The sequence below is a fragment of the Anthonomus grandis genome, chromosome 1, assembly GCF_022605725.1.
Source record: "Anthonomus grandis grandis chromosome 1, icAntGran1.3, whole genome shotgun sequence".
Taxonomy (NCBI): domain Eukaryota; kingdom Metazoa; phylum Arthropoda; class Insecta; order Coleoptera; family Curculionidae; genus Anthonomus; species Anthonomus grandis.
In genome coordinates this window covers 40,122,833-40,140,794 of record NC_065546.1, presented here as the reverse complement: position 1 = coordinate 40,140,794, position 17,962 = coordinate 40,122,833, and the positions used below count along the sequence as shown (strand labels likewise).

The 17,962-nt window shown below is 31.8% G+C and overlaps 2 protein-coding genes across 3 annotated transcripts in view; one reads left to right on the top strand and one right to left on the bottom strand.

Annotated features, from left to right (window-relative positions):
- Positions 1 to 3,881, top strand: part of LOC126750446 (thyroid receptor-interacting protein 11-like) — a 68,583-nt gene extending 64,702 nt beyond the window's left edge. Inside the window, exons 6-7 of the mRNA XM_050460108.1 lie at positions 2,687 to 3,011; positions 3,480 to 3,881. Of these exons, the coding sequence (XP_050316065.1) occupies positions 2,687 to 3,011; positions 3,480 to 3,699 (545 nt within the window). The 3' untranslated portion in view covers positions 3,700 to 3,881. The remainder of the gene's footprint in view (positions 1 to 2,686; positions 3,012 to 3,479) is intronic.
- LOC126750537 (uncharacterized) overlaps positions 1 to 11,882 on the bottom strand; it is a 34,315-nt gene extending 22,433 nt beyond the window's left edge. Inside the window, exon 1 of one of the 2 annotated variants that reach the window (XM_050460215.1) lies at positions 11,703 to 11,882. In XM_050460215.1, the coding sequence (XP_050316172.1) occupies positions 11,703 to 11,802 (100 nt within the window). In that variant the 5' untranslated portion in view covers positions 11,803 to 11,882. Of the gene's footprint in view, positions 1 to 2,741; positions 2,885 to 11,702 lie in introns of those variants that run through there. The other variant, XM_050460426.1, reaches the window with a different exon arrangement.
- Between the last annotated feature and the right edge of the window lie 6,080 nt (positions 11,883 to 17,962).

Below are 17,962 nucleotides of genomic sequence, written 5' to 3'. Positions count from 1 at the left end.
CTTGCTATCAGAACAGAGGAAATCTTCTCAATTTTGCCCAATACAAAGTTACAAAGTAATTAAATGTTAGTTTATTTAATTTTTATAAGGGCCTCCTCTTAACTACCGCCATTTTCATCTGTAACAGTTTTTTATGGGTGTTATCATTATTATTTATCAGGCTATTATTATTATTATTATTATTTACCACTAAGGCTCTATTTATTTTTTTAAAATCCTGAAATGGTAACAAAAATAAGATTCTCCGTCATAATTTCAATTGCATTAAAGAAAAGTCCATATACCAGGAATAAATGTAAAATATGGCTTGAAATCCTGGAATAAGTATATTATTTATTTATTTATATAAATTGTACATCAAGCAGTCCTCAAAAAAGGACTAGAGAGTGGTTATTGAAATGCCTGGCATAAAATGGAAGAAATATAATTTTTTTTTGCAAAAACATGAATGTTAAGAAAACTGAAATTCTGCATCATTTTTAAAACTGCTAACTATTTGATTCAAGAGATAAATTTATACACAGGAATTTTCCGCCAAGGAACTACCAATATTTTAATATTCTGCACTTTCTAAGCCTTCGATAAAAACTAAGACGCTCAGTGATAAATATCTTAATAAAAATCTCCGGGAATATTTAAATTACTATCACAAACCTTATTGTTTGTTGCTAGTTCAAGAATGTTGCATTTATTAAATCAATACTAAAAAAAGAATTATAAAACCAAGTCGCTTTTGAAAAGTATGCTTATATATAACGGTTAGCAAAAGAGCCGAAAAAAAAAATCTATAGGAAACAAGTCTTCATCCTTCTACAGGGTGCCTCCGATTAAGTCGGCACTATTGGTATCTTTCTTAATATTTAAGATACAGGGTCGGTTAAATTAGCAAACTAGTAGGATTTTTTCAGTTGAGTAAAATGGTGAAAACAGAAAAAAAATTGAACATCGCGTTTTCGAGAAAATGTGAAAAATGTACTTTTGTTAAATGGAATCCCCCGTATATTTTTACATAAATCAAAAGATAATAATTTTCTTAATAAAAAAGTTTATTTACGATTTTTGAGAGCAAAACAAATAAATCATTGCTTGAATAATAAAATGACAGTAGCCGTAGAGATTTTATTAAATAAAGAAATACTGACAATTACATGTTAGCAAAGTTTGTGATTTTTGTAAAATCTAAATTAGTAAAATGCCTTTTACGCATATTGAAAAATGTGATATGTTAGAATGTTACCTTGTATGTCAAAAAAATAGTGACAGAGCGCTAGAAGAGTACCGCCAAAGATTCCAGACTCGTAACTTGCCAAACCGTAGATACTTTTTAATTCTCTACAGAAAATTTAGAAGTAACGAAAACGTGTTTAAAAGAACTAGAAGAAGGAACCAATTTATAGTAAGCGAGGATGTTGAAATTTCTATTTTGGCATATTTTGAAGCTCATATGGAAAACTCAACTAGAGATTTAGCAAGAGCTTACGGTGTGAGCTTAGTAACAATTTGGCGGGTCTTAAAGAAACACAAATTTGTGCCATATAAGTATCGACCAGTACAAACATTGTTGCCTGGCGATAACGAAAGAAGACTTGCTTTTTGCAACTGGTTACGGAATGCATATGAAGCTAATGATAATATTTTAAACCGTATAATTTGGTGCGACGAAGCTAATTTTTCAAACAAAGGTATGTTTAACCGTAAAAATGTACACTATTGGTCCCAAGAAAATCTTTTCCTTACTGATCCCAGAAATCCTCAAAATCAATTTAGTATAAACGTTTGGTGCGGCTTAATAGGAAGCCAAGTAATAGGACCTGTGTTTTATGATGGCACTTTGACTGGAAGGAGATATGTTCATCTCATATTATTTGGAGCGCTGGAAGATTATTTGGATAATGTTAACTTGGAGGGATAGCAACAAATCTATTTTCAACAGGATGGAGAACCTCCCCATCAACTAAATGATGTAAGAATAATACTTAATAGACTGTTTGACGATAAATGGATTGCGACACGTGGCCCGATTCGTTGGCCACCTAGGTCACCAGATCTAACCCCTCTAGATTTTTATTTTTGGGGTTACATAAAAAATGTATAAAAAAAAATACAGAACCGTTGATGAACTTCAAACACATATTAGGCAAATAATTGGATCAATAGATAGAAGATCAATCTTAAAAGCTACAAGACGTATGCTTAAGTGTGCTCAGAAATGTATTGAACAAGATGGCGATGTTTTTGCTCATTTATTGTAAATTAGTAGTTTTACTTGATGTTATTTATTTCAAAGCCAACTTGTCTAAATTTGACAAAATTATTAATATCGCTATAACTTTGTTATTTTTAGGTTTAGGCTATTAGTGTAAATAAACTTTTTTATTAAGAAAATTATTATCTTTTGATTTATGTAAAAATATACAGGGGATTCCATTTAACAAAAGTACATTTTTCACATTTTCTCGAAAACGTGATGTTCAATTTTTTTTTCTGTTTTCATCATTTTAATCAACAGAAAAAATCCTACTAGTTTGCTAATTTAACCGACCCTGTATCTTAAATATTAACAAAGATACCAATAGTGCCGACTTAATCGGAGGCACCCTGTATATTATTAAAAATCTAATAAAAACTAACATCTACACAAAATTATTAATAATTTAATAATCTAAACATATCAACTCTTATCTAGTGTCCCAACTACAACAAAAACTAAGCAAAACCCAACAAACAGTCCAAGAGCTTACCAGCCAGACGGACGGTAAAATAGACAAATCGCTAATCAAAAGTCTACTAGTTGGCTTCCTGTCCACTGGTAACACCCCCAACTGGAACAAAGACCAAATTCAGGTGCTCAAACTGATTGCTACCGTATTAGACTTTAACCAGCAGGACCACGATAAGGTGAAACTCAACAAACCCCAGCAGGGATCTTGGTTGGGGTCGTTGCTGCACCCTCAACCCGCCAACCAGAGCCAAAATATCTCACAGGAATCGCTCAGTCAAGCATTTATAAGGTGCGTAAAATGATTTAGTTGTTCTTCTGTAAAGTAAAAAAAAAACTCCAAAATGTGTAAGTGTTTTTACTTTAGCCTAACCCTTAATTAGTCTTATATAAAACTATTCTGAAAGCAGGAGAGACGACACATGAATTGTGTTCTCTTCACTTGTTATATAGTTCTTGTTATGTAATTTTTATATACCAACGTGATTTATTTTACTAGTTACAATATTAGCAAACATATGCGATATGGTATTGTTTAATACATCTTGTAAAAAAAATATATATCTCTTTATATAGGAGGATTAGAAATATTTTCCTATCTTTTTCGAAAATTACTCCAAGCCTAGAAATGTTTCCAATTTACTAAGCTAGCAGGCAACCTTTTAAAAAAGTTTTCCTTGGTTTTAAAAACTTCGTCAGTAAGAATATCCTTTTCTTTTTAATAAAATAACCTATTTTAAATTTTACAATTTGGATGCAGGTTTTTGGAAAACGAGTCGAAGCCCAGGAATGTTCCCAGTTTGCTAAGCGAGCAGACAAGTAAACGTAGTGCGGAGAGCAGCAGAAGATCCACTCCAAGGACAACTCCATCCCCGATTGTCCTGAACGAAGTGGTGCTTCCTACTTTTGCCGATTTTGGCCAAAATCGAAACTCTAGTTCCATATTAAAGGATGTGCTAAAGGACAATAACAATAGTTAGGGGTAGATTTTATTAGGCCAATTTTAAATTTGTAATAAGCAGATTACAAGGGAGGCAAATTTTATTGTAAAATATATTGTTTATAATTTTGTATATTTTGGTTTTAATGCTGCTTTTATATAATATTAAGAGTAGGTGTATGTAATATTATGGAATTTAATCAATAAAAATTATTTATATTACATTAGTTGTCTGTTTTATATATATCCCTTAAAAATAAATGTTTAATGGGAATTAGATTTAATTTTTTAATTGCCATTGGTAATGAAACTGCTAATGCCAAATGTTACTAGACTATTTTAAGAACTGTAGGGACAATTTTAAGTTGCCTGCTTTTCTTTCTGTAATAACTTGGTGTTAAAAGCCTTGTCAAATCTTTAAATTTAGCTGACCGATCTATGTCAGCTTTTTATCCACAACCTCCTCATATTTTCTATAATATTTTATTAGCGTAAATTGAATTTTACAGTATATATGGTCATAAACAATTTATCTATAATCGTTTGTAAAATAGTTTTGAACGTTGTCAATATAAATTTTACTTTAAGGATCCCAAATGTTGTTTGTAAAATCAAGTGAACATCTTACAAAGGAAATTTATAACTATTTTAATACAAAAAAAAATAAAATCTTTATTTGCATAGTCTTTTAATGTAATCCAGCATTTTCTTGGTTTTGGAAAGCATATTCTTGATAAGATGTAGGTTGTAAATATAGGTACACAGCCAAATTCTTAACCACTGAAACCTACCCAATAACACCGACAGGTATATTAGTTAACTATTACATTTTAATAATTCACATTTGTTAGTATGATTGGACTGATAGCATAAGAGTGACAACATAAGTCAATGTTTATTTGCGGATTAAGTATATTACTTTGACATGTAATGAATGAACGAATGAATTACTGACATAATTTACAATATGTTACATATATAATTCTAGAATTAATTATATTTGTCTTAATATCTACACTACACCTAGATATAAATATCTGTATGTGCAGTTATAATCACTATATAGATTTAAACATTCTAAAATTAGTAGCTAATTTAACTAAAATCAGTAAATGTTTAAATGAGAAGAAAAAACTACCTTAAATATATTTAGTATAAAAATAAAACTACAGTAGGACCAGAAACAAATTTAAATTTTCAACTATAAAATGTAAACATTGTTGCTTAAAAATATTTTTTCTATGTATGTTCCTAATATTAACAGGCAGCAAGTTCTAGAACTTAGGGACTAGGTAATTAAAGAATCTCAAATTAATATTAATATTACTGCTTGGTATAACAAGATGTTTATTGACGTTATTTCTAGTTCTATGGGAGTGATTAACTGTTGCAGCAGAGGATGGCTTGGCATAAATAAGTAGGCACACAGAATAAATATACACAGTTCTAATATTTGGAATATCTTCAGAATACAAGAGAGATGTGGAGGTACCTTTTGTTCTTCTTTAAGATAAGTTTAATAATATAGTTCTGAACTACGTTTAGTTGTTTAAGGGAATTGTCGTACAGACCACCCCAGATAGGAATACCATACCTTACTAAGGATTCCACCAGCGCCTTGTAAACCATTAGTAACATTTTTTTACTTAAAATATGCCTTATAGTGTAAAATGTCGGAATAAGTCTCCGAATATTGTTAGCAAGTCGTGTTACGTGTGCGTCCCATTTCAGATGTCTATTAATTGTTATACCTAGATATTTGGGTGGAGTCTACCCGATATATCCTCCTCCCAGCTTTACGGTTATAAAATGTGGTCGATTCACAGACGTGAGTGAGAAAGGGATAAAGTTTGTTTTAGTTATATTTAAAGTTAGTTTGAATGTTTGTAACCAACATAAAATCTTTGTGAGTCCTTCCTCGGCCAAAGCTTTAATATCATGCCACGAAGATCCCCTGAACAGGATAACGATGTCATCAGCGTACGATATAATACTGGCGTTTTTTATTTTTAGTTCAGTTAAAGACTTTATGTAGACTATGAAGAGCAAAGGACCGAGTACGGTACCTTGAGGAACACCAATCTGAACTTTAACAGGATCACTTTGAGTTTTATCAATCTTGACCATCTGTATCCTATCACTCAAGTAACTAGAAAACACTTCCAAGGCGATCCCATGTACCCCATAGGAATTTAGAGCATTCAGAAGTGTTGAGTGAGGCACCGTATCGAACGCCTTGGCGAGGTCTAGGAAAACGGCTAATCAGTTGGTTCCAGTATCCAGACAATTTGTTAGTTTTTTTGTAAATTCTAGAATTGCATCGGTTGTGCTCAACCCCTCCCGAAAACCAAATTGGTTATCTGAAATTTTTGAGGTCTGATTTTTAAGCATTTTTCGAAGATTTTTGAGAAATTATTAATAACGCTTATAGGGCGGTAATTATTCACAAGGTGTGGATCACCAGATTTAAAAATTGGGGTGACTATAGCTGTTTTAAAATAAGATGGTACATGGCCAGCTTTAAAGGACAGATTTATTATATGTCTTAAAGGCTCAGTAAAATATAAATGAATTTTCTTTATTATTACAGAACTAATTTTATCAGGACCTGCTGCACAATTGTTCTTAAGAGAGCTGATGTGTTCTATAAGTTCCTTATCATTTACCGGTGCCAAAAACATAGATGACAAAGCACTATACAGCAATTAGCCATATCTTTTTTATTTGAAAATGTCTCATGCTTGTCATTTTGAACCTGAATGTCATCATTTGTTTTGGGTTTATTTTGAACGGTAGCTTCCGCAATTATTTTATAATTTTTTTTTAAATTTGTAGGGTCATTATTTATTTTATTTTTAAAGTATTCATGTTTAGTTTTCATAATCAACCTATTCAGAGTATTTCTATAATTTTTATATAAAGTTTTATAGTGTGGATCGTATCTCAAAAGTGGTTTCTTTGTTTTTTTCGAGTTTATTATGGCATTCGTTATCCATAGTTTTAGTTTGTTACTTTCTTTAAAAGTAATTACTTTCTGTTCGGTAGAATTTTTTATAATATTTGATAAAATCTCAGAAAACTTACGTGCCGCCATCTCTACGTCCGCGATATCGGATACACTTCGTCAATCTACTCGCTTAATTAAATTTTCAAAAATATGTAAATTAATGTTTTCAATGGTTCTTGTGACAGTTTTAGGGTTAAAGTTATTTATATTATGTTTCTTCTTTATATTAAGAACTATGGGATAGTAGTGATCTGTTATATCAACTTCCATAATTTACGAATCAATATGGTACCTATTTTTTATGTTCTTTTTAATGAACATGTGATCTATGCATGATTCTGAATTCCGGCCCACACGAGTAAAACCATTTACCATGGATTCAAAACCATAAGAATTTAAAAGTGACACATACTTATTAGGATTTATAACATTTTTCTTTAGAATATCAATGTTAATGTCGCCCTAAAATATGTCTATGTCATTTATAGGAATATTCTGTAGTCCTCAAAATCATTTAGAAAGTGTTGAATGGATGAAGAGGGTGGTCTGTACGTGCAAATTATGCCATAACTAACATTATTAATAGTAAAAGACAGTTTACTGAGAAAATAATACAGATTAAAAGTTTAAGGTCATCTGCAAACATTAAGAATTGACAAGTAATCGGACCTCTCAAGAACGGACGTCTTTTACTAAAAAGACAAAGAAGAAGTGAGTCAAATGGGACTCCCATACTTACTTCTACCCAGATGTAATAGGCATAACATAAAAAGGTATCCATCTGGTTTGACTGTCGTTCAGTGAGATAAGTAGCCACCCAATTAAACAAGGTGCCGATCAAGAAAGATTTAAAAATGAGAAATTAGTGATTTACGTTGTCGAAGGCCTTGCTAAAATCAGTGTAAATAGCATGCAAATTTTTGAAACAGATTATTGATAAATAATAAGTATGAGCTTGTATCTACTTCCAAGGGTAAAACGATACTATTAAGATAATATATTTCCTTAGAACTGAGTTGGCAATACTATTATAATAGGTTCTAATTTTTGATATAGCTTTTATTGCCATTTCTATGGATAGGAGTTATGTAGGAGAACAAAATTTTAAAACTCCATCAGGGATACCATCTGTCTTCACCTTTATGTGCAAAATGAAGAGCTTTTTCAACAGGGACAGCACTAATGCTGATTGACACATAGGTACATTTGTTTTTTCATATGCAATATTCTTTTTTGGATTGTAAACTGACTAGAAAAATTTAGGCAGGCAACCAGTTAAACAGGTTGGTAAATTTTTACAATATTTAATGATAGAAATTTTGACAATTGGTGATATTGTATGTGTTAAATTGTAGCTTAAGCCTTCTAATATGGGACACAGTTTTTAATTTTAATAATGTATATAAGTATAACCTTATTTTTTTAAAATAAAAGCTTTTGATTTTAAAATGTAGTGTATGTTTTTAAATAGGCTTACAAAATTTTAATTGTTTAATATTAAATTTTAGATTTTCTTTTACTTTTTTCCTATTGACAAGTGCAAATACGTTTTTGAAGGTGGTAGACAATGGTACAGTGAAAACATCTTGTCGAACTTGCATTGTCTTATTTATTTAATGTAACACAAATAAATAAGACAATGCAAGTTCGACAAGATGTTTTCAAGTGCGGCCGACGCTATTTGCAACACTACACACTCAACGACTATTTGAGTAAAAGATGTGTATATCTTCAGAAAATCCCATATTTGCATTAGGTAGTAGATACACCAATATTAATCAATATTTTAATTTAAAGTTAAAATCATGGTATATGACATTAGCTTGCTGAATAATTTCTTAGGAACACCATTAACTACTGTTTTCTGTGAATATGGATCATTTTTTGATTATATATGGTTTATCACATAGCTTTCTACTATATTTAAACCCTTAATTTTACTATATTTAACAGCAGTAAATTAAAATATATTAAAGGTAAATTATAACGATGACATAATTTATAAAAGTAATGGGTTTGAAAGAGTCTTTTCATTTCAAATCTGGAATAAATTTGAGAATTGAATATAGTGGTGCCTCCTACTTTCCTTCATTTTGGATAAAATCAATCCACTATTTCTTTCAAGATCCTAAAATCCCATTGTTGTCAATTGCTGAAATCACTTGAAAGAAACATGAATCTTTGTGTATCTTGGTGACAATAAGGAATACATGTTCTTGTTGTTGGTCACTTTAATCTTCACAATATTCATGATTAGCCTAGTGATGATCAACATAGTTTAAGTCCAAATAAAGTTATATCCAATAAAGAAAACCTTTGAATGAAGGACTGCACCATGAATTTCTAGGGGATTGAAAAGTCTCAATATTTATAAAAAAATGGCATACACTATCTAAATGACACTATCTAGGAAATGCTGCAGATATATTAAGAGAGCTGGAAATTCAATAGAAATTCTTTTGGAATATTGTTAAATTTTGTTTAATCAAGGTATATACCCACAGTTCTAGTGAAAACCTCTTTGTCACCCACTTTTCATTGACAAGAATACTAAACTCTCCAATGCCCCAGCTGGTTTTGACACCTCATTTAAATTTAACAATATCAAGCAAATTCCCATTAGTTCTATTATAATCAAAATAGCACTAGCTAAGTTGCATAACATGAAGCCAACATAAACCTGATGGAATTCTAAACAGGTTTTTAAAAGAGTGCTGCCATTCCCTTTTTTCCACTTTTCGCAACAAAATTCGCACTTGAAGTGTTATTTTGGGCTTTGACTAAAATTTTAAACATATATATATTTTTTTTTTTTGCTTAGAATCAAGTAGAATTAAAGGAGCATTTTTATTGTAAAGTAAATAAACTTTTCTAGTGTTTGGTATAAAATAGTATTTACATTTTTTTTTACTTACAACATTTAGATTTCTTAAAATTTTGACATAACTCTTTTTACACAATAAAAAAAACAAAGGATTGGAAATATTATTTTAATTAACTAATGTACCAATAAAGGCATTTAAGGTAAGTAAAACTATTTAAGTCGTCCTTCAATATTTAATAAATTTAGAAAAATTTATATATATTCTCTACATATGTTTCGAGAGTGTAAACTCTTATTTTCAGTTTCTATTTTTGCAACCAATAAAACTGGAGAATTCCATTCACTTTGTGCCCTTTCAACTATACCATCTTGGCACATTTTAGTTACTTTTTTATGTATTTCATGTTTTTGTGAAAAAGGTAATCTATATGGTTTAACATAAGAAGGTGTGGCATTATTGCGAAAATGTCAGTGCAAGGGTAAGTTTCCATCATTTTGCCTTTGTACTTATATTAGATTAAGAACATTACTTTTGTAGTTATTCTCCTGAAGATGAGAGTTTACACTCTCAAAACATGTAGAGAATATATATACATTTTTCTAAATTTATTAAATATTGGAAGACAACTTAAAGAGTTTTACTTACCTTAACTTTAAACTCCAATTCAAGCAATGGACTATTTCTTCAACTTAAAAGCATTTAATTTTAAAACAAAGAACATATTCAAATTATTTTAAGAGGAATAAAATTTACTCATCACTTAATTTATCTGAACTTGCATCAGGATATGTATCAGCATTTTTGTCTTTGGTGGTGGTCAAATTTTTATAAAAATCCGCAAAAGTGTCACTAATGTATGGCAGCAGATCTATAAGATTACTTTTCTTTTCACTAGATATAGGAACTGGAACAGGTGTTAAATATTTTGCCGTGAAATAAGCCATATGTTTGACTTAAATCCCTTTTCACATGATTGCAAAAAAATAAAATGCATTTGTAGTATGTCTGACATAGAGCATTTTACAGGATAAAAGTGTAACTTATCTCGTTAGACACATTGAAAATAACGGACTTACGCGTGTATAATGACTTAGTTCGTTATTCCCATACGTAAAGGAGGGTTTTTAAATTCGGCTTCTGACATAAACCAGTTTTGACAAAAAAAAGACATAACACCTTTTTCACATGCACCCGCAAATTATTGTCCCATTAATAACTGCACATATCTGACATATTTCAGGAAAGTTGTTCAGTGGATGCAAACTTGTTTGTTATTAGCAACTAGATCTTTTGGCTCGATAAGATCAACCATAGTATTCTTAAATCTCTGGAGTCAGTCTTATCTGACCAGTAGAGAACAGTGGGTTAAGATGGTTTTTTGTCCAATTCATTTATAACATCATCAGAAATCCCTCAGGGCTCTCATCTAGGATCAGTTATGTAGCCTCTGTATAAATAGCCTTGGCTCTCTATTAGAATCTGAGTTGTTAATGTGCATTGATGATTCGAAGATTTTTCAACAGATTTCCTCAAGTTAGGATACACTGGTCCTTCAAAGAGATATAAATAAGTATTTTGCTAGTGTAAATCAAATGTCATTAAATGTTGAGCCTTCTTATCAATATGTTTTTGATGGTATCTCTTAAAATAAATGTAAGTCTTCTTACATTTATTTTAAGAGATAAGAGATAAGGCTAGAAGCTTAGCCAAGTCTAGTTTATTATCATTACAAAGATATTACTTAAAATTATTTTTAATTATTAATGGTTTGTTTATTATTATGTGCTAGAAATCTTATATTCCTTGAAGAATTTCTGAAAAAAAAAATATTTTCAAAATGTAATGACCAAATTACTTATTTTTAAATAATCATGATGTGATGAGTCACCAGTGGGAAATCTTCAGGAATACATAGAATAGGTTTGAGTAATCTTCAACAATATGACTGCATAACAGTTAAGCATATTTTATTTATTTTTTTTTTAATAAATAAAATGTTAGTATTTATCGTTCAAAATCAATTTTTAATAAAAAACGGAGAAATACAAAAAGAAAAGGAAAACTTCCTTATATGGATCATACAAAAACTAATATTAGGCATATGGGGCATGGGCTATTATGGCACAGTCTAACAGTTGAAATCTATATAATTTGATTATGGTATGGGTCATTGACAGCCCTTTTAAACCAATAATACCAACATATACTTACCGGCTGGTAGGTTCTTATGAAAAATGCGTAAAGGAATACCCAATGTGTCAACAATTTTACGATATTTCGCGGTATTACTCAACAAAGTAACAATTTTCATAATAAATTTTCACCACGTTTTTGCATTTCCGCACTGCGAAAAATCAACATAAACACAATGATAATAAAAAAAAAATTCGGTTTTATGTCAAATATTGGCAGCCCTGGTCAGTCACTGTCAGCTTTTGAAAAAAAGGCGGTAATCAAGAAGACTGAAAGAAGGAGAGATATCTTGCCTGTATTGAGGAGCCAAATCCTGTATGGCAAGTTCGCTAGCCCCCCAATGCTATTCTCGGACTAGGCTTTGTGCTATAATGTACTGCGTAATCCCCGCCTGGCAAATATAAATAAAAATAAAAACGGTATAAGGACAGAAGAACGAGGTAGGGGAAGAGTCAGACGATTAGACGTGTGCAAAAGTGAGGAGAAACGGGGAGTATTAATCTATGCCGGCCTATCTCGAAACACGGGGCAATCATGGGAGATATCTTTTCTCTATTTAATCTTCTTGGCGGTAACTGTTGCTACACAGATATGTGTGAAGCTAGAGATGTGGAACGCAGCATAAGTTGCCTGAAACCTATTTATAGTCGGGGCTTCTTGTTATTTAATCGATATAATGCCTAATCTCCCTCAATTTCCTAGAGATTTTAATAATTTTTTGTCCAGATATTAACAATAAATAACTAACTCGATTTATAGTGGTTACAAACCTCGACAAACTAAGGTTTTTGTGTAAAAATTAATTAAAAAGTCAAATGTTAAAGTAATGAAAAAAGCTTTAACTCTCAAAACTCTCAAGAAATTTCGATAAAACTTTTTTCTATAATAAATAATACATATCTAAAGCAGCTGGTGGCAAACAACTACAAAAGACATTTTTTGGTAAAAATTATTGAATTATGTTAGATGTTGAACTCTAGAAGACAGATTGAAAAATTCTTAAATAAGGACTTTTTTTGTCTCCATATTAAAGTTAAACGCTTCTTCTTTTTGCGTACTATAATTTTTAAAAGATTAATGCATTTCCTACTACATAGGTCAGAAATTAAACAAAAAATATTCAAAAATCCAATAAGTCAAAATTCCCGCAGGACTTTAACAAAACTATCTTCTATAATATACAGAGTGGTCCCGTTTCGAAAGCGGAAACTTAAATGGCAAATAAAAATATAAAAACATACAAAGAAATATTATAAAAATTACAAAGAAATATACAAACCTCACAATAATATCAGTTTATAATGTAAAATATATTTAAAAAATGCTGAATGAATCTAGTTGTCTTTGTGCTATTTATGAACATAACAAAAACCGTCGAAATAATAAGATAAATAATCGCATACCTCGTACTTTTGATAATAATCCGAGGCCTAGCTCTCGCAAAAAGGCTGAGATATCTAATCTATCTTCAGATATCTAAATCTAAATGAATACTACCTGATGACCACAGACATACAGTATTGTGCATAAATATAGCAACAAGCGATGTTTTCAAAAATATTATTTGCTCCTTTATTTATTCCATATTATTTCTTTACTTTTAAGTACACGCCTCTGTATTATTTATAAATATACCGAGATATCATAAGAATGCCAATGCAGAGTAAGGAACTTCATGTTTGTTTATTTAGACAATGTGCAATAATATAGCAACATTCTTGTTTCGCCTTTATTTTATCAGTTAAATATCGATTTACCTGCTGTAAAGTTGTTATTTTTGAATCTCAGAATTAACTTAAAATGGGTCGCTCAAAAACCGTCTCTGGTGATGTAAGAAAAATTATTGTGGAACATTACGAAAATGGTGTTAGGCAGAGTGACATTGCAAGAAGCTTACGGCTTCACAGGTCAATCGTATCTAGAGTTTGCAAAAAATTTCGCCTTATTAGAACAGCTGCACCGGCGCCCATTCCTGGTAGACCCAGAAAAACAAATTTGAAGATGGATAGGCAGCTGCTACGAATTTCCAAAGAAAATCCTTTTTTGTCTTCTTCTCAAATTTTGGCAAAATTAAAAGAGGGTGAAGGAGTAAACCTCAGTTCCAATACCGTAAGGAGAAGATTACTTGATGCCAACTTACCTGCTCGTCACCCCGCCAAAAAACCGTTACTCTCAAAGAAGAACGTCAAGGCTCGTTTTCACTTTGCCCAATCTCATGTCCACTGGTCTGTAGCTGATTGGAAGAAAGTCGTATTTAGTGATGAATCTAAATATAATTTATTCAGGACTGATGGAGTGATGTACGTCAGACGCCCCACTGAACAAAGATTAAACAAAAAGTATATTTGCCCCACAGTTAAACATGGAGGGGGAAAAATTCTTGTATGGAGATATTTCTCGGCTCGTGGCATGGGACCCATAGTAAGAATAGTGGGCAAAATGGATCGTTTCATGTACAAAGACATTCTGCAAACATATTTAGTGCCATATATGGATGAAGTCATGCCAGTAACAGCCATATTTTAGCATGACAATGATCCAAAACATGCTTCTTAATTTGTTAAGAGGTGGATATCCAATGAAAAATAAATGTAATGGTCTGGCCATCTCAATCGCCAGACCTAAACCCTATAGAGAATTTATGGCATTACATTGACACCAAAATCAGGCACCTAACATGCTCTATTACAAATATTCTCTTTGAAATAGTGGAAAAGGCTTGGAAAGACGTGAACAATGACTATATTATGAAATTAATTGAGTCCATGCCAAGACGATGTACAGATGGTATAAAGGAGAAGGGGTACTACACGAAATATTGAATTGATTTTAATTTAGTTGGGTTATATTTTGTTTAGAATCAAAACTATTTTTTGTTGCTATATTTTTGAATAATAAATTTGCATAAAACAATTTGGTGATTTATTTATTATGATACAAAAAATATGATAATATAAAAATATAAACAGGCTCTAACTATTCTTGTAAATAATATATAAACCTTACATATAAAATAGATACTAAAAGATATATAACAGGAAAGTTAAATGTTGCTATCTTTTTGCACAATACTGTACATATCACCTACAGCCCGTTTAGAATTTGCATCCCGGTGATGGGGAAAAAATAATATTTTGCCTGTAGCTTTTAAGTTTAATGCAGAAAATCCAAACTTTTTAAATAAGATTCTTTGGACCGATTTTATGAGACAAAATTACCAGATATCCATAGGGGTAACAAATTACAAATAATATCCATATTTGGGCATATCAAAATCCTAGAGAAATTCAGCCAACATCATTTCAAAATTAATTTTTTATTATTAAATTAATAATGTTAATGTTCATCGTACACATTTTGGATTAATGGTATCGGACCAGTGGCATAGCCACCCAAGTTACAGGACCTTAATCCGCTATTATTTCGTATCCAAGTATTACGTACGGGGGACTTTTAAAGATAAAATTTATGCAACTGTATTTACAAGAGAAGATTTAATTCTAATGTGGACCACTGTCGATACAGGGGGGTCTGCACACAGGATCTTCGGACACAGTCTGCAGATTTCGCTGCAGGTCTGACGACCCCACACATGATACAACGCCGCAGTATAGTCTTCGCTTTTAGCAATGGCAGATTAAACGGATGAAAATATTATTTTAACGTGAATTGCTCTTTGCATAATTAGAGATGAAAAAAAACCGAAAAGGAAACGAAAATCTTGGTGTAAAGAATGGCTTATAAAACTGAGTCCTGTTAATTTATTGGAAGAGTTATGACTGTATCCAGACGATTGGCGAAGTGTATTAAAGAACACAAAATTTTACGAAAAATTAATGAGTGACAGATTAAATATACCTAAACCAGAAAAAAATTAACCTTACGAGCGAACCTTACCTTAGGTTTTGGTGGGATAATGCTTTTTCGTTAGGAGTAAATCTACTTAAACCATTTTCTTAGAAAAATTTAGGTAAAAAAAAATCAATTTTTAATTACAGATTGTCACGAGCGCGTCGTATCATTGAAAATGTTTTCGGAATTTTAGCAGCTAGATTTCGCATATTTCATACAGATATTAGGGTCAATCAAGAAGCGATTGAAAAGATAGTAATGACATGCTGCGTTCTGCATAACTTTTTGCGTAGAAAGACCGAAAGGATACACGCCTCAGTACCACTTGGACAATGAAGACCAAGAAGTTGGAACACTTAGCCAAGGGCTGTGGGTTACTCGAGATGATTTAATTGATCTGCAAATTAGTTCTAGGAATTCATCACAAGTTGCAAAAAAGACAAGAGAAATGTTTTTAACCTATTTTAATAGTGATGAGGCTGTTCCATGGAAAAACAAAAATGATAGTAAGTCAAAATACCACAATTTTGGCTTGTAAATATCATTTCCAGATTTCCAGATTTATTTGATTCCAAGTCCCATTTCCAGATTTATTTGATTTTTCTACTAATTTTAGTTCTCTTCTAAATGTTGTTCGAAATTTGTTGAGTTTCTCACTATATCCTCATTTGCATCTTTATTTACTGTTTGAAATTTTGCGACCAAAATTTCCATAGACCTTCTTCGGGCGTTTCGGTTATGATAGGTTTCACTTTTTATTTTCCACACACATTCTTGTTCTCTATATAACAAAAAACTCCCGTAAAAACTCCTATGAATAAATCGACATTTTGGTGATCTATAACCTTAATTTTTTTTTTGGTAACAGTATCAACAAGTCGGTCGCGTCACTTCCGCGTCAACCTTGACCCAGTCAACACGTGGTCGTTTTTTTCCTTTCCTATCCTTCGGATTCCTTTCCTAAATCCTTTCCCACCTCTCGCCATTGGACATAACGTGCCTTTAAAAATTAAATTTAGTGAAAGTATCAAGCCCACTTCCGTGTCATCCTTCACCTAGTCAACACGTGATCGTTCTTTCCTTTCCCATCCTTTGGAACCCTTCCTAGACCGTTTCCTGCCCTTTGCCAGTAGCTGAACCTATTCACGCCGGTAGCCAGTCCGGATGCATCGTGGGGAAGTTGAAATTGTGAAAATTATCGATTCGTGGAACAGGGTAAATACTCGACGGTTTTCCCGAATCTCCAAATCGTGCTGTCAGTTGCCTCGTAGCAGAGCCATTAAACTAGCAAGTCCAAGTCGGTCGCCGCCATACACGATCAAAAACACCACCGATGCAACGGCATTGTACAGCAGCAGTCGAACGTGTTTGTTTGCAAGCTTATTACGATCACATAACTGTCGATTTGGTTTGATGCGACACGGTCTGCAGCCTCTGTTGTATCGTGAGTGAGCCACCTAAGGATTCAGCAATCCTTCGATGAGATACGGCAAAATCCTCACGAGCCGTAATACATGCGTTAGGTAGAAGATCTCAAAAATGTTTTGAGAATCTACTACATTTTGGGACATTTTTGTAATTTTAAGTTTAATTTTCTTTCATTTGGTTTTTCTAGTTTAAGTCACTTGTTTTATTAAATTTTTTGTTTACATGTGAAGATTAACAAAGGGATTTCACCTTAATATTAAACAGCTGTTTACCATTGGTAACCTAGGTAATTAATTAAGAATTGGTTAAGCTAACTAGTTAGTTTATTGGTTGAAAACTCGACTAGTTTAACAAGTGATAGGTAACAAAATTATTTGGCAAAAAATTAACATCTAACTTAAAAAGATCTGCTTATTTATTTTCTTAAAGCATTTGCACATTTGTAGCTAAATCGGTTGAGTGGTGACAGGTGATTACACGGTAGTTTTAAAGCGGTTTAAAACCGGAGTATCCACTTATTTCAATCGATTTAACCTAAACCGGTTCACGATCGCTAAAGCGGTTTACAGATGAGTTTTATTTATGGAGACTCTAGTGCCAGACGTCTATCATCGATTCTCAGGGAATTGTCAGGTGCTTGCTATGATATATCAGGAAAAATAATGACTGGCGCTCCTTTTCACAGACTAAGTAAGGACCTTTTTGGTAATGTTATTAATTATAATAGTAAAGATAATGTAGTTGTATGTCTTAATTTATATTTTACGCAGGCCACATTGTCTAGTCTAAATAATCTGTTGTTTATAGGAAAGAATACTAATCTTATCTTGTGTATTACGTATAATTTCAGTCACAGTTACTTCTATTTTAAGACTCTTAAATACATCAATTCATTCATAAGAAATAAAAACCTATCTGTGAGAGTTATCACTAATGCTTTTCAAGGGCGATCACATCGGCTATCACCGAAATCACTCTGTGAAATTGTATCATTATAT